This window comes from Strix uralensis, chromosome 4 (genome assembly GCF_047716275.1).
Source record: "Strix uralensis isolate ZFMK-TIS-50842 chromosome 4, bStrUra1, whole genome shotgun sequence".
Taxonomy (NCBI): Eukaryota; Metazoa; Chordata; class Aves; order Strigiformes; family Strigidae; genus Strix; species Strix uralensis.
In genome coordinates this window covers 68,040,230-68,064,604 of record NC_133975.1, presented here as the reverse complement: position 1 = coordinate 68,064,604, position 24,375 = coordinate 68,040,230, and the positions used below count along the sequence as shown (strand labels likewise).

The following is a 24,375-nucleotide window of genomic DNA, read 5'->3' as shown; positions in this document are numbered from 1 at the left end:
CTGAATAATTAAGGTTTGCCTTCCATTAAATAGCAAAAGACCAGCTTGCTCTTTGTGACATTATGTGATCATTTATTAAATTCCTCACAAATATATTTTGTTTATAAACATATTTTGTACCAAAGTTTATTGATCATATTCCACCAAAATGATTGGGACACTCTTCTAAATGTGTTCAAGAAAAATTTTCAATTTCATTTTTTTTCTCCATAATATATCTGCTTTACACAGAAAATGCCTGTTTTGTCAAAAATCTGAAAATACTTCCTTCAACAAAATGAAAATTTGTATTTTAAATCAGTATTGTCTTTTGGGTTTGGATTTTTTTTTTCATTTTTATAGACTGAAAAATATTTTTCAGTGTTATTAGCAGAATGGAAAATTCTAAGCATCTTGGGGGGGGAGAAGTAAGCAGGAATGTCAAGTTTTCAGTCAGCCTTCAGAGAGAGAGGGGCATATAATGTTTATTCTAGCTTCACTAATTCAATTAAGGTAAATTTGCATGCAGTTTCTAACAGCAGGATGGCAATTTACAGTGCATTTAATATATACATCAGATTATAGAGCTGGTTCTTATCCCTGCTGCATTTCCATAGTGTTGCAAAGTAGATGTAGTATAATGATCTGAAAGATAATCATTGGAAGAATAGCTTCATGCTGCAGTTATCTCCAGCTGCCAGAATGACCTGTTTTAAAACTTTAAGGTCCTTGTTCTCCTAAAGCATTGAGAGACCAGAAGACAATGACTGTGTATCTAAATACTACATTTTCAGTATTCCCCTTGGTCAAAACAATAGTTCAGATTAATTACAAATATGCTTTGTTAGGATAGTTATATAGGAGTGGTCAGTGAATTCTAATTGCATAGAAGAATTGGATTATTGCTCAGTTATTAAAAAAAATAAATATATGACATAAATAGCAGTAAAGATCATGTTTTATCTTTTCTTCTATAAGCTATCACAGTTCTAATGAACTTTCACATGAAGAATTTTACTAAGTTACCTTGAATACACTCATCCCCTTTTGGTTTGACTTGATGGTCTTTACTCTGATAACCTAACGAATAAGCTTTTAAGATTGGGGGGAAAAAAAAGCGCTAAAAATGAAGTTTTACGAAATGTAGCTATAGTAATTGCTGCTACTGACTGAAAGAATTTGGCCTAAAGATGCCTTAAATACAGTGCTAATTGCTTTGAAAACATTGTCTAAAGCTGCTTGGTGCATGCTTTACTCCTTTATGAGAGGTTCTAGTGGAGTAGGTGACATTTCTGTTACACTTCTTGAGTCATGCCACAGGATTACAATTTTCTGCTTTCCTTTTTGTTTAAAATATTTAAAGTAGAGTGACTTTGTTTTCATAAACTGATGCCTTTAAATACCTTGGGGGCTCATCCTCATGAAAGGGGAGCATTTAAAAAATAAACAAACATACTCCTCTGAGTGGTCATTTTATGAATTGTTTATATTTCTGTGTTTAATGTGTTTTAAGAGAAGAAAGCCAAGAAAGGAGGCTGTGTCCTGCCCAATGGTTACAACCCCTAATATCCCATTTTGTAGACATGTAGTCCTACATATTATTTATATAGATGTTTGCCATGTTGGCCAGCACTGTAAATATGCAAAGGGACAGCTGAATTTTGACAATTAGGCAATTCTGTCTGGGGTTTTATTTTCTTGTGATGCATCCAGAGTCTAACTGAAAGCTTTCTTCTACCACACTTACATTTGGCAAAATTATCTATCAAAAAGATACAGAACTGCATCTTTCCAGCCGGGATTAATAGACTCTTTTGCTTGTCTAATTAGGACATTAGATTTTGTGCATTTTCATTTGGTTTTTCATTTAATCTTTTCCATCACTTCAGTTTCTTGAATTGCTGAAATTCTGTACATCACTTCATAATGAATCTTGGCAATCGATGAGCTGCCCAACCATTATGGCAATTTCGTCATAGCTGGTCTATAAAAAAGACTTGCTTTAACATGAGAACTAGGCCTTTCTTTTAGAAAAATTAAACAAATTACATTCCCTCTATTAAACTATGCTGTGTGGTTTTCCAAACCTGTTAATTTTGATTAATATAACATCTCTATGTTACAGCTTGTTCTTTTATTAGTTAATGCTCCATGAAATTCTTGTGTAGATTGTCATTATTCCTCTTCTTACATGTTCTGATGAATGCTAAAATGGTTAAAAAAATGTTAGTGCTTAAAGCATCAACACTGGCAGCTGAGACATCAGTTTGCTCTTAGCAAAAATTTGTGTCAGACTTTCTTTCAATCCATGCAGCTACTCTCATAAGGCTTAATCTGATGACATTTGTAAGGCTTTTTGTTGTGTTGTAAAAAATCTTGTTAAACTTACAAAATCAGGGCTTTAACTGCAAAGAGGAATTAGCTCAACCTGAAATACAGGATTTCTAGTAAATGACATGGTTATATATTAAACGAAGACGTAAAGACACAGGTGTACATTTTAGTATCCTGTTCTCTTTTTTAAACAACTATATACAATTTTGCTATTTTCATATATATGAATAATTAAAGGTGTGTAACTCCAGCTGTTCCTTTTAACTTCAAGGATATAGGATATGATTCCACAGTACTCTTCTGTGCATGTGTGCACACATAAATGCACACACACCTGTGTTATGGTGCACTGAAAAGCAACAAAAATCTGTTGGTTAAAGAAAGAGTTATTACAACTCCCTGGAGACTACTAATACAGAACGATACATTTTCAAATACCTTTTACTTTTTTTTTTTTTTAATTAGTTGATTTTATTTGGGATGTTTTATTTTTAGTAGCTAGATTTCTGATGATTAGGCTGAATTGGTTTCTGTCTTTTAAGTTTCATTTGTTCGCACTTAGTGCCTGAAGCATGTGCAGAAGCTAGACCTGAGGGACTGTCTGTGCTTATACATCACTGGTTAAGGCTTGAGAAGCTGCTTGGGGTTTTTTAGGACGTTTAGTAGCTCAATGAGCCACCTCTGATCGCAAAACATACTTTTTCTAAAGCATTCTTTATTTTTCCACTCTCCCTGACATTTCGCACAACATGGATTGATGACCTGTTTAAACTGTCAGTCTTCATCCAGCAGGAAAGAAGCAAGAGTCTCATCCTGACAAAAGAGTTGGTAATTTGAGGCCATCTGCTTTGACATCAGTACCTGGACTTACTTAGTCTCACTTCAATGAATATTTTTAGGATATATGGTATTTTGTTCATACTAGTTAATACTGTTACAGTGCCTTGGGGACAAATTCAGTCTTTCCAAATATTAAATTTCCTAATTATTTTCCCGTCATTTTTCATTATACCAGTACAGATGCAGATTAATAGGGGTTTTTTTCTCAAGTTGTTGATCCTAAATAACCATGAATTTGCACTGTAATGAAAAGTTGTTTATCTTCTGAATGAATTTGGAAGCTATATGGTTTTGATTCACTGTTGCTGAATATAGACCTGTTAATAGCTTACACAGCACTGCTGACTTGCATAAAGTCATTTAACAATAATAAGTATTACAGTATACCACTTGTGTATTTAACAGCATGGGGGAGGATTATTTTCTTAGATATGCAAAGTATTACTCTGTGTTCAATGTCTTTCAGAAATCAGCTGCCCTTGAGCATTGCTACTGTACTAATCTTACCAGATTAGCCTCTAAATATTTGAGATTGTTAGGTAATGGCTCTTATTAATATTTGCAAAGTTCTTTTTACTGTAACTGAGCAGCTTTATTATAGAGGATCCCGGGCTTTCATGGTCTCAGAAGAATAGTATTATATATGAGGATGTATAACTATAAGGAGCAATCTCAGCTTTAGCGGTGCTGCCTAAATCTCTGACTCTGAGCTTCTGAAATGTGAAAAGGACACTTCCCTGCACCCTGAGGAGCACTGCTCATCACCCATGCAAGAACCAAGTGGTGCTTTGTGACTTGGGCCTCCCTCATCTTTTGGCTCGGCAGGTGATGGAAGACCTCCGCTCCACACAGCTGCCAACTCTGTTTCACCCCATATAGGGGGTATGTCTGCATGGTCTCTTCGGTGGTCATGTATCAGCTTTTGGCTGCCTGACTTAGACACTGGACATTGGTCTGTTAATGTCAGCAAAGACTCAGTGTCGAGTACCTGAGTATTTATCCAGCTTTCTCACTAGGTTTGACTGAAATTTATGATTGGTTGTTTTCAAGGAAGTGTCTAAGCTGCACAAAACAGGACCTGTAGTCACAGCAGTAACTACAGCATAGACTTAAGCAGGGTTGTTTTGTAGTGAGTCTAATGTCTGGAGGCTGTAGTCGTGACTCTGTTATGCACCACTGATTTAAGGAGTTTAGTTGCTCAGCAGAGATTATTTATACCATCCATCAAAAGAGAGGAAGTAGTGACAGTGATGGAAGAATGTGGAGCATTGAGGTATAGAGAATGAGGTTGCAGTGAAGATGGGCCTTTTTAAAGGAAGCAGATGTCTGATCAGTGCAAACAGCAGCACTCCTGAGAAGTGGATCACAAGCTTTTGCATCCACAGCTCTGATCCCATATGCTGTTTTGTGTTTATCATGTTTAGTCTGGGGATTCCCAAGCATGTTTAGCCTGGGATCTAGGGTAAAAGCTACAGGATGAATTTTGACTTTGGTCTCGGTTCTTGGTGCTGCTGTAAGGACTTTTGCACTGGCATCCATGTGAGTTCCTGGTGAAGTTCTAGCATTAGCTTTATTTTCCTTCCCTTGTCACCTTGGTTTGTTTAGTAGAACAGGAAAGATGACAAAGTGTGACTTTGCAGGAGGATCTGAGTCCTAACAGTGCTAAACCACCACAGATCTTCCACTTCTCAGCTAAGCAACTTTGCTGAGCATGAGGCATTCTTTGTTAGAGACAAGAGAGCAGAAAAGTGTTCAATTACAGACAAGTGTTCTGTAATAAAAAAATTGAGTGGTTCAGATACAGTATCACCTTTTCAGTGACTGAGGTTTTTTCAGTTTTTGTTTTACCTCTTTATTTCAAGTGCAACAGCTTATCCCATACCTAGTGGCAAGCAGATACCAATTCATAGAAAACCCAAGATTAATTTAAGTCATTCCATTAAGTTCCTTCCATTAAGTAAGTAAGTTCATTTTTTAAAGTGGGTTTTTTTCTAGTAAGAGTGATCTTCATAAGATCTTCATAAATACTTTAATACACTTTTAGAAGTGAACGTGGAGGGAAAGCACATCTGTCCCTTTTTCACTCTTCTTGCAGGAAGGCAGGGACTTGAAATAATTTGCACATTTCAGCAAATACAACATACACTTTTGTGACTTTCAAACCCATTTTAAACCTGTACTACTGATGAATGACCTGTAATCTTCCTAACAGTGCACTAATTCGAGACATCTAGCTTCACAGACTTAAGGGATTAATGCTTCTGGGAGTCCATAGATCTTAATCTTTAGCACCAAAGGGAAAATTAGTGTCTTTAACTACATTACCATTAACTACCTTATCCCTTTCCACGCTCTATTAATAAATACAATGAAGGGGATTGCATGGAAAGAGTCTTCCCTAACGAGCAGCGCTCCAGCAGTTTGACATCTTCATGCACATTTGTGCAACTGCTGTACTGACCATGGACTGTAACTTCTGTTTGAAGCTCAGTCTTCTCAAATATTTTGTCTTTGTAATGTCTACTAATTCAGATACCAAATTTATCAAAATTATCACTTCAGCAGTTTCTCAAAAATAAATATTTTAGGGAATAATTTTGGATATGATTAGATATCTTTATCCTGAAGAATTTTTATCTGACTTCATCTACTGCTTGACTTGTCCTCTTACCTGGAAGAATTTGATTTTCATTGAAAGTATGTGCAATACTAGTATTTTGGGTTTTTTTCTTTAAAGGCAGAAATTCAGAAAGGAGATAATAAGATTACTTGGCCATTGTATCAAGCTGTTTTCTGTAGAATAGACGCAAAATACTATAGTTCAGCACAAAAGTCAAATAAAGGAGATCGTTTTACTTTTCATCTGACTGGAGCTTGCCCCCACTAATGGCTAAATACAAAGCTAGTAAAGCTAATGGGAGTTCTCCCTTAAGTTATTATAATGATTATTGCAGAGTGGTGATTGGAAAGTATTTCAGATGAAAATCAGTGCTGAAGCCAAGGGGAGATTCCTGATCTTTTGTGGGCTTATAGTGTTTTTCCAAAAGAAAGAGCTGTGCGCTCCCTGGATTCCTATCAGTCATTTCTGTGAAGAGCAAGAACTTTGTTGTCAAAGGTTGTTAAACGCCTTCTCTGTCACCCACTGGAGGAGAATGACCATAGTGCTATAGCAGGCAGGAAAGAAAATAATTACTCTTGTGTCCTTTCTGCCATATAATGTGTTTGTTCATGACAACACTCATGAAGCAACTCCAATTAATAATGATTAGGTCTAACTGTAATGTTTTCAAAAACGATAAATGGAACTGTTTCTACTGATGAATGCCTTTTGTATCTCTGGAGAAACAGGAATTGCAGTGTGGGTTACTGATGGGAGTTCTTATATTGGATGAATAATCTTTGTAATTGCTGCCTTTTGGTTTGTCGTGCCTGAATCCTGCCTGATACATGTGTGTAAAGAACTATATATGCTAGAAATGAATACATTAATACTTTTTGTAGTGAATCATCTCTTAAACTTTGTGAATAGCTTCTCAAATTGTCATCCTGACATGCCTTGTCTTTCCCAGTGAAAAGCCGAGTTGCAGGCCGAATGCAGTAGCAAAGTCTGGGCCATGCTGGACTTGCCTCTGTGCTGTCATGCACGCTTTACTCCAGATTGTCCAGCTGTCTTGTTTTCACCACAGATTGTTCTCCTTTGCCCATGCTTATTTGGGATTTTCACCTAGCAGATTTACTGGCATAAAACTGTATCTGAACAGACCGAAGAAGCCAACATAAGCACTTGCCAAAAGGCAGTTTTGATCTTCCCTGGCTGCCTCAGCCTGTTTTCCTTTTCAGAGACAATCAGGGGCATGTGATCCTGATTCAGAGAAGGATTTATCCCGTCTCGTGTCTATGATTCAGACATTTGGGAGGAAAGAAAAGAATGAATGTGATCCTTGAAGAAGATATCCCTATGGACATGTAGAGTTTGGCTAGTAAAGAAATAGTCTCAACCAGGCTGAGAGAAAACATTGTCCATCATCTCTAATCGCAATCCTTTTCTAGTCAGAAGGGAGCTATGGTTCTTCAGTGACACTGAACAAAGAAGCTCTGGAAGCCCCTTCACATGGTGCCATGCTGGTCTGCTTACTAACAGGGATATGACAGATGCTTCTATCCAAGATAAAACTTGTACTCTTGGCTCTAGTTTTGACATGATGTGTGGTGTTGGGTGAGGTATTTATCTTCTCTGACATAGTAGGAATATGCAACTGTTCTCTATGGAGCTGTTGATACCTATATGTAATAGCTGTAATAGTGTCTATTTCAGTCTGTATAAATATGAAGTATTTATTGCACGGTTATACATGGATATTCCTAGCAGTACAAGTGTTAGACACAATTATTTAAAAAAAAAAAAAGAGAGAGAGAGAGTAGGGGCTTTGTACTGCCTTGAACCAAAGGCAATGAAATGCAGTTTACTGTTCTACAACTTTGTTGCTTCAGAGTCACAGTTTTAAAACTGTGCCTTAATGCCTGTAGGCTTATGTTGACTTCATTCTTACCTAGGAGATGACTTTCTCATAAATGCATGTAAGAAAGTCATTCTGTGTTTAAAAACTACAGTGGTAATTAAAGAATACAGTTCTTTACTTCAGCTGTTTGCTAGCAAATCCATGCTAGAGCATTAGGAAGAGTGAACCATGAAAACTAAGTGTATGAGTATGAATATAGGCTGTTGACTCTTTTGTAGCCACAAGCTCAAGCCAAGAATGTCTGGTTTTAATACCAAAGTAATACTTTAAAGGCGGATTTCACTTCTAAATTTCAGGATTTAATACTTTGTTTCAATTCACTAAAGACATTTCAAAAATCTGGGTTGCTTTACATGCTTGAGAGCTATTTGAAAGCAGTTGGCAGCCAATTTTTCTTCCTCACCAGAAGTATTTGGTAGTTCTAAATATCTGTACATGATATGGGAAATCGGATATGAAGGCTTTTGCCTGTTTGAATAGAATGCTGTTAGCAAGGAGAGGAATGCTGCTTTGAATTTAAAAAGTGTTTACAGTAAAACCATGCTTTGAGTTCTTATGAATCTATTTCAAGAACAGGCAGTTTCTATCAAAAGGTATAATTTGCTATGTATTAAATCTTAGAAAGTTTTAAACTTTTTTGGAGAGGTATATGCAGTATGTACTAGCTGCACCCCAAAATTTACTATTTTAGGGTTACGTTGCATCTCTGTGACATACCCAAGGGTCTGTACAAAATCTCATTTCTGAGCACTCATTCATGAGTAGTATCTTTCATGCCACTGTATGAAGTAGTATTCTCAAAAGCCAGATGTTTTAGGGGTCTCTGTTCCGAGCTAGAAATTTCAGGATACTGTTCTAGGCTAGTACTTGGTGTCTCATTTCACATTTGGTTTGCTTTAAAGATGAGACATTTGGCGGTATTGAAATCTCAGCAACCAGAAAGCAAGCTGATTTTGGTTTGGTTTTTTTGTTTGGTTGGGTGGTTTTTGTTTGTTTTTTGGCAGCAATGTATTACCTTGATCTTTTATGCTCAAGGCTTGCACTTTGTAAAAACTCAAACAAATCTACAATATAGAACCAGCCAAAACCACAAATTCTGATTTAGACCTACTTGGCTTTTCTGAATCATCACGAGCTCTGGGCAGTGAGTCAGCCAAGAGCTGGTTTTCTCTTCAGTATTGTGTAAACACAAGATGTTTCCCTGGGCTAAATATTATTAAGTAAAAAAGTCATGTTTACTTGATTTTAATTTTTTTTTAAATGTCATGTATAAAAAATGATTAATACATAAAGCTACCATCTGGAGAAATCTGAAAATCCTTTTCTTCTATACTTTCTTCATCAACTCAGTTTTGAACACAAAGCAGTTTTAAGGTACCCTCATTTTTTTTATTTGGTTCTGTAAGTGATAATGACTTGGATCAGACTACTGACAAAGCTTCATGTATTGTGGGAAAATTAGTTTTGGAAATTGCCATTTCATTTGAAGTAATTAAGAAAAACCATAGGACTTAATTCATAGTTCTATCACTATGCGATTACTTAAAATTCAAAATGAAAGTTCTGCAGCTGACTAGTGCATTCTCTGGGAAAACTTTAGATATGGATATATAGGTGTATGTAAACATGAATTGGGGTTTGAATCATTAGGATGCTGTAAGCTTGTCAACTGTGTCAAGCACTGGAAAAGCTAATGACTATTTTCTAGACATCACATCCTTTTGCTTCTGACAAGTCCTCTCATGCACCTACATCTCTTCAGAAATCTCTTCATGGTGATTTGATGAGAGGCAGTCACCTTGCCGAGCTGTCACGCGCCCAAGCACCTTTTCTCTTCCTGCCCACCCTTTCTGTCTGTAGGTCTGGCTGAGCACTCACAGCCAGGTGGTGGGTAGTCCCAGTCCCTTCGCTTTAGTCTTCAAGCTGTGGTGTTGGCCACCACTGCGGTAATTCAGCATAGATTGGCAGGCATCAATCTGACAGTAGATTTATCTCTTCGCAACTCTTCACCATTCATGTGGTTGAAGTGGATGGCAGGTAAGAAGATTAGAGGGGAAAAAAATATGTATGTAATAGAAATAGGAGCGGGAATATAGCTTATTCCCTTTTTGACCCCATTTATTTTGGTATAGTGAAATGCTTTTAGTTTGTAATGATGCTTTCTCTTTCAAAATCAGCATCTATTGTCTGATTATGGAATTTGTTAACACGGCCCTTAAAGTTTGTTATTCTGCTGAAATCTATGATTCATCGTGGATTTTTTTCCCTCATCTTGATTTGTTTACAACATTTAAGATGTAACACTGCTGAGAAAATAGTTGTATGACATTAAGAATACTGTTTTAAGAGAATTAAAGTCCAGTGACTGGGAACTGCTGTGTATGCTGTTTAAAAGACTGATTGCAGGTTCTGCCTAGGAAAAAGAGAGTTGAATCGTATTAATACAATATATTAAGATAAGTCTGACTGTGCTTTTTGTACTTGTTTAGTCATGATTCAGCATGAAGGGCAATGGCAATGTGCAGTGCGTGTGTACGTGCCCGTATGTGCAGGAGGTGGTAGGAAGTGACTGCAGCGTTCTGTGGCATAGCAAGAGCAGAGCTCCTTTAAAAATAACTGTACAATGAGCTGCACATACAGACTTTTGGTTTCTTTATCTCACATTATGAAAAAGACCATTCTAAGGGTAGATAATTTAAAGAAAAGCCAAACAGAATAATACAGATGAGAACACACACAGATGCAATACCAGCTCTACAGTAGAATCATAATTCTCCCTTCTCCCCCCAAATCAAAGACAAACATTAAAGACATGAAAAAGATGACTGGTGTTTATCTTTTTTTTTCCCCCTTTCAATAGTGCGGCTTCATGACAGCATATCAGAAGAAGGATTCCATTACTTAGTCTTTGACTTGTAAGTATGTGTTTTGCATATGTTTAGCATGTTGGGGATGTGGTATTCAAACTTTTAGATGTAAATACAAGTTCACAAGATAAATGAGTCGTTCTGTTGCAATGAATTGAACAAATAGAGCTGGAAGAACAGTAAAATATTTGGTTATTTGCATGTGCAAGAACTGATTTGTAAGTGTCACTGTAAGAATTCCATATTAAAAACTCTGAATAAGTAGGGCTACTGTTGAAGTCAATTTTAATATAAAATGTAGGTATGTAAGTAAAAGTTGCGTGATATCTGCCAAAGCTAAGTAAACATATGACTCAGAAAAAGTAATTTGCTGCAAGCCAGTTGTCTGTAAAGGAAACATACAAAAACATGTGGAAGAATAGTTTCTCTACAGAAAATCTCCATTGCTGGATTGAAAGGTAAGCCTGAGTTTCCTAGAGGGAAAGACTCTTTCAGAATTTTATTCCCTGTTGATATCGTACTGATATATAGAATGTTTCATTTTGACACTTTTCAGAATGTAGAATGCCCAGAATATAGAAAGGAAGTTAAGGAAGTTTCCTGCTTCTCATTTTGCTTCAGGAATTTCAGTACTGTGAGCTGTTCATGTAGTGACTGTGGGTATGTGGAGCTTCTTTCTTCTACGTAAGGCTGTTTAGTGGAAGAAGGGATGGTGACAACATGAACTATGTGTCTCAGACTCTTAACTTAAAAAGAGACACTGACGTTCTTCATTATTCCCTGGGACTGGCAAAGTTTTCTTCTCGCTTGCAGAGTTACTGCTTTTGGTTCTGAGTATGGGCAAAGATGAACGATTAGGAATTGTCTTGCAAAACTGACTTACTTAAGTAAAATTATCTATTTACATTGCAAATTTTTCCAGGGTAGTTTATGGTTTTGACCAACAACACTCCCTACTCCCAACAGCTTTCTTAGGCCCAACATGAGGTTGCTGGTTAGAATGAGAATACATTATTTTCCCTAGAAATATGCTCATTTCTAAGCATCCAAACTGAAATACTTGCATTCAGCATAGCTGAGTTAGAACCTGGACCTTCCACAATCAATCATGTGCTTTCATGTTCAGGTTACATTCTGTTCTATCTTCTGACTTAATTTTTTTAAAGATTTCTTCAAGACTAGATTTCAGACTAGCAGTACAAAAATATTAAATAGTCTCCAGTGAAGGCATTCAGGATGCAGTACTCAAATCCTAACTGGGCTCAACAGGAACTTATATTCAATTTGTATATATGCCAGGTAAGTGCTCTGACTGTTGACTTGGAAATGGCTCTAGGGCACAACATGCATACTTGTTGACATGCACTGGGTTTTGTTTCGCCTTTTTTTTTTCTTTTTTTTTTTTAAAGGAGTATAAAGGAAATATTTCTATGTCAAATTGAAAAAATCTTCTTAATCCTGAACATTTCCGAGAAGCGCGTGCAGAATTCTTAGTTCTAGGGACAATATCCCTTTTATAAACCGGTGGCATTTTTATTTTTTTGTTGAACTACTGTACTGTTAGAAACTATGGCATACTGTAATTGCAGTTAGTCTACTTCTGCCTTAAATTGAATATATAATGCCAGACATATCTCAGGAGACTGTGATCGCAATGTGAACTAGAAGGCATTCGAATAACTTCAAAGTTGTAGATACCAGTATCTCAATAGAAACAGAGCAAATAGAAGCCTGTATTGCAATAAAAATTAATACCTAACACAAAGATACTCCCTTGGCAGAAAAGTAGATTGTGCAGGAAGCATTTTGTACTGGCTGGATCTTCCTCTGTTTCCCCTCAGTCTGATTCAGGAAACACACAGGAACAGACTCAAATGTATGCCGTTCATCTAGAATGGTCCTCATGGTTTTGATTTTCATCCTCTTCAAAGAAAGAGGGCTTTTTATGGGTTCTTTTATGTGATCATGTGGTTTGAGGGTTTTGTCAAAATGAATTATTTTGGGGAAAAAAAAGTCTAAATGGTAGAGGCAATGACTGTACTGACTGATAGTTGTCTTTGGAAAAGCAATATGTTGCATTCTGAAGAACTTTTGCCTAATTAGTACGGATGGCTGTTCACACTTTTTCATTCAGAGTGAGAAATTATTGCTGTAATGCTCAGTAATGCTATTCATTAGTGAAACATCATCTTTTAATGCAGTTACAAATATGTGGGTTAGCAGCTTGTTTAAATGTACATAAAAGAGCTGCCACGAAAAAGGTACCATATGGACTTCTTTAATATGAAGGCTAAGTACATGCTTTTATTTATTTATTTAATTTTTATTCAACGGGAGCCTGACTGTGGTGTAACACTGTCATTCCACCCACGCATACCATCATGTCATTATCTTAATGATTTCTTTCAGACTGTGTGGGATTCAGTATGACTGTTTCTTCAGAAATTTCTTTTAGCCTGCATCCCACATAAGAAAGTGAAGAGGAAGAGTGCTTTTTCTGTGAATAGAAAAAAACAGTCATTGTCACTTTCTATTTTGAATTTCTAATAATCTTTTTTGAATTAATGTGATAGAGATGTCTGCAGTCTGAACAGAAGCCTGTTGCTTTGCTTGTATACTTAATGATAGCTGTGCTTTTATATGGAGAAAAGAGTGATTAACCTCCGTTACAGGTCTGCATTTGGGCGCAGAGTTCTAGTGTCAAAATGGGAAGCTGGAAGTCTATTAAAATCCATGTGGAAACTGGACATTGAACAATGAAAGATGTGCTTTCTGATAAAATGCGACATTGGGGTGTTCCTGTAAGAAGTCCTGCATGTGAGCGAAATAGATGCACTGAAGTATTGACATATGAGAGAGAGAGAGAGAAAATTTATCTTTGGTTGCTGATTCCCTATCTCTGAAATATATACACGGTGGTGTTGTTCCAGAGTATGGTAGTTGTTTTGCACTTGACTAGGCAAAGTAGTGATTTTCAAGGTCATCTTGATGTCACTGCCAAGGAACAGAGGCATGTTACTGACCTACCAATAGAGCTCCTACTCTTTTAGAAAATTAACTAAGATAGCTTTCTGTGATAATTCTCCCAAGCAAAGGACTTGCTCCTGTTATGTTTCTCTAACTAGATACTGTGAAGTGATTTGCGGATTAATAAAATATGTGTAGTAAGATTAGTAATGGACTTCATGAAGTTTCTTACTCCTCTTCCCTTATTGGTTAAGGCAACTGTAGTTAGGATTTGCGTCTCTCTGTCAGCCCATTTCAGTTGCTAAGCACGAATGAGATTGTCTTCAGCTTTAATGATGTTAGATGAGTTCAAATCCAATCAATTCTGTCAGTATTAATTGCTGTATCTGAATGGAAACAGCTGTAGCACTTGAAGACTCTCTTGTGCAAGTCAATGAGATTCTCTTTTTTCAGTGTCTCCCATTTTAATGCACTTGATGAGATGCAACAATTGGTACATTTAGAATCCCAGCATTGCTGTTGAATCCCAAGTGAGGGACTGCACTGTGTAGAAGAAACAAAAATACAAAAAAAAAAAAAGAAAGAAAAGCCTAATTGCAGAACAATGTTTGCCTAGAGTAAGTGCCTGAACCTTTCTTTTTGAGAAGTAGAAAGGTCACAGATAAATATAAAAAGTATATGGCCACTGTAATTTTGCAAGACTGCTTCCTCGCACCTTCATTACAAAAGCAATTTAAGAAACAAGGACTGTAAGCTAGGAGGAAACAACACCAGTGTGATCACCAGCAGAGGCTTTTTTATCTAGCTTTGTTAATTTGGGAGTTCCTTTATTATATCTTCTTATACTTGTAAATTTTCCTAATCAGTTGAATATGGTACATGATGTTGAGTATTTTTGTATGTGTTGTTAACAATGTTTGCAACAAAAAATGTGGCATTTAACACTAAATGCAGTAATTTGTTTTAGTGAGTGTAGAAAGTCAGTTGAATGAAGCAGTTAAAAACTGCTTCTTAATGTACCTCTTCCAAGAGGTAAACAGAAACAGCATCATTCGTACGTGAAATCCTTGTGTTTGCCCCTCCCTGCAGTTTTTCTGAAAGACATACCTGGTATTTCTACATGCTGCTTGTACTTCTTTTGTTTAAACAAACCTATGTGCTTTATTTGTTGGCATTTTAGTGTGATCTTCAGAAAATTACAAAAAAACAATAATCATTTGTGAGAACAAGTGACTTTTAATTTGTACCCCGAAAGTTACTAGAGATCATACCATGAATGTTCTGTCATGAAATAGAACCTCACTGAAGTCAACAGTGTTTCTGTATCAGAAAGCCACTGAGATCCATTTACTTCCCATTTTAATCTTGAGGGGAGAAAGTAGCTTGACAGCTGTTCACGTAGCTTTATATTGAAGGACCAAAGTTCTTTGTGTTTTTTTTTAACTTTTTACCTTCCACTTTACAATCTTTACTTATGTTGTGATATATTTGTATATTTAACTATGCTGGTAGTTGCCTTCTAATATATAAGTATACAGACTAGAATCTGTGTATGATTCCCGCCCCACCTGAATGGTACGTTGTATCAGTTCTTTGTCCTTTTAGCCTAGGGGAAAGTAAAAATACATTTAACAGAAGCAGTAGTCAGACTGTAGGTTAGTCCTCTAGTTTAATTTCCTTCTGTAACTTGATTTCCGAGATCAGCCTAAGTATTTCTGTTGATCAGCAAAACCTCCAAGAGTTCTGATTTCAGCACGTGTCTCCATGTAAGGCAAGGCGGTGCTCTTACTTACTGGTAATGGAGCAGTAGCATGGAGCCATGCATTCTCCAACGAGTACTTCATGCTTTTGTTTCGGGTCATGGCCTTCTCTAGGCAAGGAGAACCTCATGACTAAGAACCTCTTCTATGTGTGTAGTTTGTATTCATGATAGATATCTCAGGTCCTTCTGTAGCCATCATGTGTCATAATTGAAGATACAGTGGGGAAAAAAAATCCACCTAGCAAAATGCCATCTAATAAGGAGTAGAATGCTTTGTAGCCACGTATTAAACTGTATGGAGTATAAAAAGAAGTTTATTGATAACTGCTCTGTTCTTTATTTATAAAATCGGTGAATAATTTAGGTTCGTAAGGATCCCTAGAGGTTATCTGGTCTAACTCCCTTCTCAAACAAGGTCCAGTTGAATCAGGTTGCTCAGGGATTTGTCAAGGTTGGAACATCTTCAAGGATGGAAATTCCACAACCTCTTTGAGCAACAAATGCGTAGTAAATAATTGTAATAAGAAAAGTCTTTATATCTAATTTGGTATTTCTGGTGTTTCAGCTTGTCTTTTGCCTTTCATGCTGTCTCTACGTGTCCACCCATTAGAGATTTGTGGACAGCAATGAGATCTCCCCTGAGCCTTCCTGTCTTAATGGTGACCAAACCCAATTATCTCAGCCTCTCCATGTGTCTCCAACTCTGTCTTGGTGGCCCTTCATTAGACACAGTTCATTATATCAATACTGTTCACTTATTGGGAAGCCCAAAAGGGGACTCCAGGTGTAATCTCACAAGTGCCAAATGCAAGAGAAGAATTGCTTCCTTCAACCAGCAAGCTGTCCTATATCATGATGCCGTTGACCTTTTTTGCTGCAGGGGCCCATTGCTCAAGCATGCTCAATGAGCAAAGGCCACTAACACGGCTGTAACAAGTTTCTCAGCCAGAGGCTCAGGAGATGCAGGTGAGTTCTGGCCTCTCTTAGTTCCCTGCATTACCTTCCTTCATTATGGCCGTTTAGCTGTCTTCTGAGAATTATTCCTAATGTATCCTTCAGAGTGACAGAGCGTGGGAATTGTTGACTACTTGTTTGGTTGTCAGTGAAATTCACCTGTTCTGTTTTTGTTTTTATTTTTGCATCATTTAACAATGGATATGAACGCCAAGCAAATGTTTAGTGTCAGCAAATAAGAATGCACATCCCCCTCTTTTCTCCATGCTTGAGGAGAACAAGCATCAGCTTGGTGTTCTCCCCCACTGAAATGCACTTTGATGACAAAAGCTTTTTCTTTTCTTTTTTGGTTTGGATCAAAAATGAGTGTTTTAGGGAAGAATAAGATCAAAGGATGCTTTGTTTTTTCATTCATCACAAAGTGCGAATTAGTCCTCTTTACCAGAACTGTGGTAGACAAATATATATGCAGAAAGGAGGTATCAAAGACTGTCAAAATATGCATCAATCAAACATTTTGTGTTATAGCAACCAAAGCCAGTTTCTGGAAGGTAGAAGACAAAAAGGAAAAGAAAGAGAGTATAAATTAGGCAACTGGCTATTTTACCTCCTCCAGTTTTTACTGCAGACTTTTGTACAAAATATCATTCTGCTACCTGAAAGTGATTACTTTCCAAAGTCAGTAAGGTGTGAACTCAGAAAAAGGATGATGTAGCCCATTTCTGCCATCCTCTGATATGACTTAAGTAACTGGTATCTAGAACAAACTGTTAGTACAGCAATTTGCAAATGAATGTTACAGTTCTGAAGATTGGAAGTATCCTCATTTTTAATTTTTTAATCCTATTAAACTTAATTGTATTCAATAATGTTTGTATTCATTGTAGTATAGATTTTTAAGCATCTTAATCTTTAAGCATCTTGTAGCCCACTGGCTTTTACATTTGGGAGTTTATTGAGAATGTATTGTGCTCTATGAAAATTCACTCCACACATAAACAGTAATGAAATACGAACATTGATCTCCCATCTGGGATCTATTTATGTTGGCATATCAGTAGGATCAAGGTTTTGGAAGGCCGGAATTGGACTAACTCATGCATCCTGTCTGTTGAGGCTGTGTTTAGGTGCCCTGGTTAGGCTGTGCACTTGGGTATTCCACACTGTGTGCATTTTCTAGGCTTGCATCTGTTTTCAGCCATACAATACAGCACCTGGATATATGAAGAGTTGCATTTAGCTGTGGAAGTATGCCAATGTATTCCATAAAAGGGAGATGTTATAGTACAGGAAAGGTCTTACTGTTTCTTGGAGTCCACTGTCTTGTTGACACAGGCAGCCAAGTTTTACGATTTTATTTAAAAGCTCATCAACCTTCATCTTAAAAATAGAGCACCTGTCTCAGTTACTTTACCAAAAACTGTTTAATTACACCAGTTTTATGATTGTTAGAAAACTTCTGATTTTAACCCTATATTTCTTCACAGGCATTTTATGCTTATTTATTATTGTACCAATATTGTCCCTTACATCTCTCCTCTATGGGGAGGATGGTTTATGCTCTTTGTCTTCAGCATTTATTTTCATCCCTCTTAAACTTTGTTTTGCCAACCTAAACTGACTTTGCTTCTCTGAGAAGATATGATGAGTGAGTAATGGATAGCCTAGTAGCAATTTTTTGCTCATATTGCTGTTTCAGTTCCCTTTTCTGAATGTGAGTGACCAGCACTGTGTACGAGGAGGGACTTTACTGCTGTATGTAAGGCCATTGCTGTCACCTTGTTTCAAATGCATTCCAAGACTGTGGCAGCATCCTGCTCATGACTCATTCTGGACTGTCATCTTTGTGTTATAACAACACAGTTTTATTTCTTTTTAACCACTTCCTATTATTAAACCACTGGTTGTACAATGAAATCCTAAGTATGCAACCATACACAGTTGCTTCTGTTACTGGTCCTCTGCATCATACAGTTCTTCTCTCATACTATTAATGCCTCTTAAATAATTTAAATAATTTAAAGTATGCCTCTTAAATAATTTAAAATAAACTATTGCTACTTTCTTGACAAAGATAACTGAAAATTTTCTAGGAAAAAAATCTGCCATTAAACTGATTAAGGTGCTCTGCTTCTACTGATACTCTCCTTCCAACTCAGAAATTTTGTCTTTCTAGCAAAAGCACAAAAATCAAGCCATTCTGGCACATGACTACACCTCTGTTGTGTTTTGACCTATACTTAAAGGCCCTTTTCCCTTTTTAGCATTATCGTATTCTCCTTTCTTCCATCTGTCTTACATCGCAGTTCTCAATTTATCCTAAAGTGTTCTGAACTTCAGCCACAATTTTCCTTGCTGGTCAGTTCCTTTTATTCTTGTAGTTTTACTGCTTACTCTTGACATCCTTAACTGATGTATGGCATCTTGCCCAATAAGCTGCTGCTCTTTGCTTTTATTTTCTAGTTATGATTGCTCTTCCACCACATCCTTTTTATTCATGTAATGATTTGGATGGACAAACCTTCCACTTCAGCTCCTTCACGTTGCTGGTCAAGACCTCTTGCATTTCTGTACTAACATTTCAGTTACCGCTCTCTTGACTTCTCCCTGTCAAGTTAATTTAAGATGCATGTTTTCACTTCTGAAATCTCCTTTCCCATCTTGCTTTTCCTAACAGAGTCACTGGAGGTGAATTGTTTGAAGATATAGTTGCAAGAGAATACTATAGTGAAGCAGATGCCAGGTAAGTCACTTGTTTTTCTAATGTTGCCTTTAATGATTCTAGGATAGTTACTTAAATATCTCATGGTGTTTGGCATCAGTTTCACCAGCACAGTCAGTAAGACTCCAGGACTTCTCCTAGAGTTCTCTTAGACTTGGAAGGGCACGGTTTGGTGTTTTGAGCTCACGGCTGTGTGGTGGAGAACTCATATGAAGTCTTGATGTCTGCTGATCTGAAGAAGCTGAAATTGGATCTTAGTTTGTTAAAATCTTTATAAACTTGTGAAGTTATTAAATTCTTACCCAGTTTTCTCTTTTGCAAACTGGACATAAAATTTCAGCTACCTCATCTACAGATTCTTACATTTGCTGATCAAAGTTTAAAATATATGTTGGTCTGGAAAGAATTTTACATTAAATATAATTTTTGTTCTCGGTCTAGAAGTACTAATTTCCTTCATTTTTAAACATTTTTGTTGTGTTTCATCAATAAGCAATTATACTGTGCATCTCATAGTCTGAGCTCAAATATGAAATCTCTAGCAATTTTCTGCAAGTGCTTGTTGAAAAACTTGAAGAATAAGTTGACGATTATCATAATTTGCATGCTGACATAAAGTATCGGCCATTTTTCCATCTCAGAATCTGTTTGCCCTCATACAATAATAAATCGTAAATATTCTCATATAATTATGAATCTTAAACATGGTGGTCAATTACTTTAAAGAAAATATGTTTTACCACTACTCACTTCACAGAAAGTCTATCTCGAAGTAAATTTTGAAGGATCCTCATGTTTTTGTGTGTTTATAGTCACACACCACCATTGATACATATTTAGTACATATAACTTTCAGTTATTCCTTTACATTTGGAATTAATTGACAGATGACCAGAAAGCATTAAGTGTCCCTAACAACAGCGGTAGGATAATAAACAGGCAAGAAGTTACTCTGAATATTAGGAAGCTTCCACTGTTTATTGGTCTTACTAATTTCTGTAGAAATAGTATAAACATCATTACTTTAAGCATTTATATGTGGAACAACACGTAGCAAAACAAGATATAGAAGAGAAAACAGAATGGGTAATTTAGGTGGTGTGGAAGCAGAGGAGCTATGCTGAAAAAAATTTTGAATTATTTTTTGCCTGCTGTGATTCAAGCAGAATTTCTAATATTGATGCCAAAGGCCAGCATATGGTGTCATTGTGTGTTTTTAAGATACTTGTGATTTAAAAGGAAAAATTGCAATTTTTTTTTCTGTTCTAGAATTATGACATATTGGAAGGAGCTGTGTGCATATATATATAGGATATATATATGCATTTAATATATTCACTGAAAACTTGACCAAATAAGTGACTATCTAGTTATCATGCATCTCTGTATTTGTATATATTTATATATATATATTCATGTGTGTGTATATATATCTATATCTATATATATTTTGTGTGTGTGTGTATCCCTATAGAAATAGTTGATGGACTTTATAGATGCATATCCTAGGACTGTTAATACTGGTCTGCTCCTGCAAGCCCTTACTCACGCAAGTAGTCGTTACTCATACGAGCAGTCCAGTTCAGTGAGTTGTGAACTACTCGCATAAGAAAGGGTTTTCAGGCTTGGGCTCCAGTTACTGATTTATGGCCATTCCTTCTGAATTCCATGGTCAAAATGTTTTGGATGAGCAGTATCAAATCCTTGGCCCTTGACTACTATGTAGTACTTACAGTCACTGACTACTGCCACAAGGATATCTTAAAAAAAAAAAAAAAAAAAAAAAAAAAAAAAAAAAGTATAAGCTCTTGTGGTGGTGAAAAACGTCTGAAAAAGTTCCAGTGGTCTAAAAGATGAATCAATAGTTGTGCTTTTTGGCATCGTAGGCTGACCAAAACTTGCAAACCTGGGCATGGAAAAATAGGTGCTAATTAAATTATTTAAAGCACCAAAATAAAACATTTGTCTACTTTTTAATGTGGATTTCTATTTCCTGAGTGACTCCTAACTAAACTAGTGTTCAACGACATTTTAAATGAAAATGCATGCCACCTTTTTGACTTGGCTTTATTCTTCTAGTAGTTTAAGAAACCATTAGATTCAAAATGAGAAATGTTTTGCTTTTCCTTAGCTTTTGACTTTGTTTCATTTGTTTGCTGTATATCATTTCATTTCTGAGCATTTTCTTGTTTCAGCACTTGATGTAATGTTAACTTCACTGTAAAAATTTAGAAAACCCGAAACATATCACTTAATTCTTTTATTGCCTCCACTTTATTTTTCCTATAGCAGTTTTGGAAACTGGAAAAAGCTTCCATACTGCTGAATGAAAATACAACCTAATGATTCTGTCTCATAGGTGTCATATGTTCCATGTTAAATGTCTTTTTTTGGTTTGGTTTTGGTTTTGTGTTTTGTTTTTTGGATACGTTAGAGCTGGAAATATCTCTATATTCAACATTGTTTTGTTCCAGTTCAATGTGCAATCAAGACTTGTCAGGAGGTGTAAAATTGTTTTTGTTTTTTATTTTTTTTTAAGTTTTATTTTATTTTGTATTTAATGTGATTATGTGCCTTTAAAATGTTCTCCCTTCCATTCTGCCCTTGTATCTTTGCAGTCATTGTATACAGCAGATTCTAGAAAGTGTTAATCATTGTCATCTAAATGGCATAGTTCACAGAGACCTGAAGGTCAGTATCTGGTGCCCATCAATTGGATATAAGAGTTTTGGGGTTTTTTTTTCCGCTGGGTAGGGGCAGAGGGTGGGTTGTCTGCGATGTTCCCTTGCCTATCCTACTCACCCTCAAAACAACTAGACGAACAAATAATGCATGATGCCTCTTTCCAGTTTGCAAGTCTACAGGCCTAATATACATCATGGCAAAAGGGGGAATGGTTGCCAAACAAACTGTCTCCTTCCAAGGCGCTGGATTTATCCCATGCTGTCGAACGTGTCTGGTATTCTGTTGAGGCTGTCCATGTATCGCTGTGTACGCACATGGAGGTGAACTTTGGCTGTGATGTATGTCAGCTTGCAGATTTAAATGCCACTTCTGTTCTGAGACCCCGGGTTGCAGTAGCAGAACAACCGGTCGCACACTGCTGCATTAGAGTATGACGAACCCTCAGGCAAGTGATGCTAATTGCCGACTAAATTGGACTGCGAGAAGTTAATAATTTACCTAAAACACCTCGCTTGGAGTGGGTTTTTTTGTTACCTCAATGGCCACTGCAATTTCTAACGCCTCCAAGAGAGCTCTCTGTATGGAGAGGAGGAAAAAGTAGAGAGGATGCAAAATATTTAATACGACCTCGTCAGTGAATTATTGACAAAATTCGTACGGTTTTCTGACAATTTTCCTTTTAAAAATTGTCATTAAAAAAAACCCAAACAAACAAAAAAAAAAATACTGCAGCCGACCCGAAGCACGTCTCCGAGGCCGGCCCCTTGCCGCCGCCACCGTGCGGGGTCCCGCAGCGGCGGTGCCTGAGGCCGTCGTGCTCTGAGCGGCGCGGAGCGGCGCGGAGCGGAGCGGGGAGCCCGGCCCCGGCGGAGCGGAGCGGGGACCCCGGCCCCGGCCCCGCCACCGCCGCCGCTCCCGGCACCGGCGCCTGGCTGCGGGCGGCGGGTGCACGCTTGGAACTAACACGCGCCCCTGGTGTTTGCATGCAGTCATTGCATTCAGCAGATCCTGGAGGCTGTGCTCCACTGCCATCAGATGGGCGTAGTCCATCGCGACCTCAAGGTGAGTGCTGCTGTCCCGACCGGCCCTCCCTAGCCGGAGCCGCTGCCCGCCGCCGCCCCGGCGGCACTCCGCCCTGCCGCAGCGGAGAGCAGCAAACCCGAGCAGAACAGAGCCGTCACCACTGGAAATGTAAACAGTTTTCTTTTTTTTTTTTTTTTCCCCCTTCCCCCCCCCCCCCTTTTTTTTTTTTAACTTCGCTTCACCTGTGCACAAGAACAAACCGCTAGCATTCACTGGAGAAAATCAGCTAAAGGTTGCCAATACCTAGCTGTCCAGATCTGGGCTGTGAAGACAGCCAGCACCTGTGGTCAGTACCAGGGAAAACATTAGTTGCTTTTACAGCATTTGGTGTATTCGTTGAATACCTGATCTTCCTCTCTGTCATCCAGAGCTTTTGGGGCAGGTTGTGGGGGGAACTTTCTGTCTCTCATCAGCATAACTTGGAGTGCTTCTCGGAAGCACACTAGCATTTGCACGTTGTGCATTTTAGTGACAAAAGGCCAGCCACTATGCAATTGCTGGCACAAAGACCTCTCTCTCCTCCTGATGACGACTGGGCTACAGAACATCTTTAGAAAGCGGGAATTTCTACACTGTTCTCACCATGATCTCCTGAGGAGTCAAGCTCCTGCTGGACGAATGGTAGCAATGGGATGGAAGCTTCAGAAAGAAAACTTTTGTGTTGAGAAGAGCATTACCTCTTTCATAACCATGTACATATCCAAATGGCTGGAGATGTCTGCTGCAGAAATGCTCTCTGCATTTAAAACATGTTGGCATGGAAAGAAACAAGTAAAGATCATTTTCTTTTACTGGGAAGCTCAGAGAGACAAGTCTGTCTCAAACCTGGTAGTAAAGCAGCCTTGTGGATAAGGGAGAGGACTCAATTTGGGCACTTGGGCTTCAAGATCCTCAAGTAAAAGAAGATTGTTTATTTTGAAATCAAATGGAAGTGCAGTGTCTGAAATACCAGATCCTTTACAAAGGCAGAGAAAAAGTGGTATGTGGGCTAAGGCAGCAAAACATGCTAACTCCTTCTGGCACAGATTCTTTGTCTTTTATTTTCCTTTCTGAATGAGTTATGGGGACCAGAAATTTTCTCCCAGGATAGGACTTTTCTAGTGGTTATCATTAGTAATAACGTTGGAATCAGAATGCCATCATTTTTCTTGCCATCCTTCACTCCCAAATAAATAACTGCTATGGTCATTGTCTGAATTTATAAAGTCTCTATTGTTGTCCTATAGGAACATAAAGGTTTACACTCTGAAAGCTCAGAGAGCGTGATGGAATTCAAAGACACATACACAAAATTCTCTACCCATTTTGTGCTTCTGGATTTTCCTGTGTCATAGCTGTACAACAGGACACTGACAAGTGTCTATCTAATCCATAAATCCTACATGACAGCCAGATAACATGGGACAAGTTTAAGTGAAAGGATGTCAAATTTGTCCAGCTGCTCCAGCGATTCCTGTCCTCACCATACCTTGCAGTACTAATCTAGCATGAAAAGGAATTGGAAAAAAAGGTTGTAGCCATGCAAGCTGACAGAATAAGGAATGCTTTCTACTACTTTTCATACATTCCCACAAAATAACTTTTTCTTTGTAAATGCATTAAAACCAGCTGTTCCCTGCTCCAAAGCATATGTGGATTTCTTACTCTGGCAAATCCAGGATG

At 37.6% G+C, this 24,375-nt stretch overlaps 1 protein-coding gene across 34 annotated transcripts in view; it reads left to right on the top strand.

Moving 5' to 3' along the window:
* CAMK2D (calcium/calmodulin dependent protein kinase II delta) overlaps positions 1 to 24,375 on the top strand; it is a 161,367-nt gene that overhangs the window by 82,157 nt on the left and 54,835 nt on the right. For 25 of the 34 annotated variants that reach the window (XM_074867163.1, XM_074867167.1, XM_074867165.1 and 22 more), the window contains 3 exons: positions 10,534 to 10,588; positions 18,901 to 18,966; positions 21,564 to 21,636. In XM_074867163.1, coding sequence (XP_074723264.1) covers positions 10,534 to 10,588; positions 18,901 to 18,966; positions 21,564 to 21,636 — 194 coding nt within the window. Of the gene's footprint in view, positions 1 to 10,533; positions 10,589 to 18,900; positions 18,967 to 21,563; positions 21,637 to 22,619; positions 22,693 to 24,375 lie in introns of all 34 variants that reach the window. The other 9 variants (XM_074867166.1, XM_074867164.1, XM_074867182.1 and 6 more) reach the window with 1 other exon arrangement.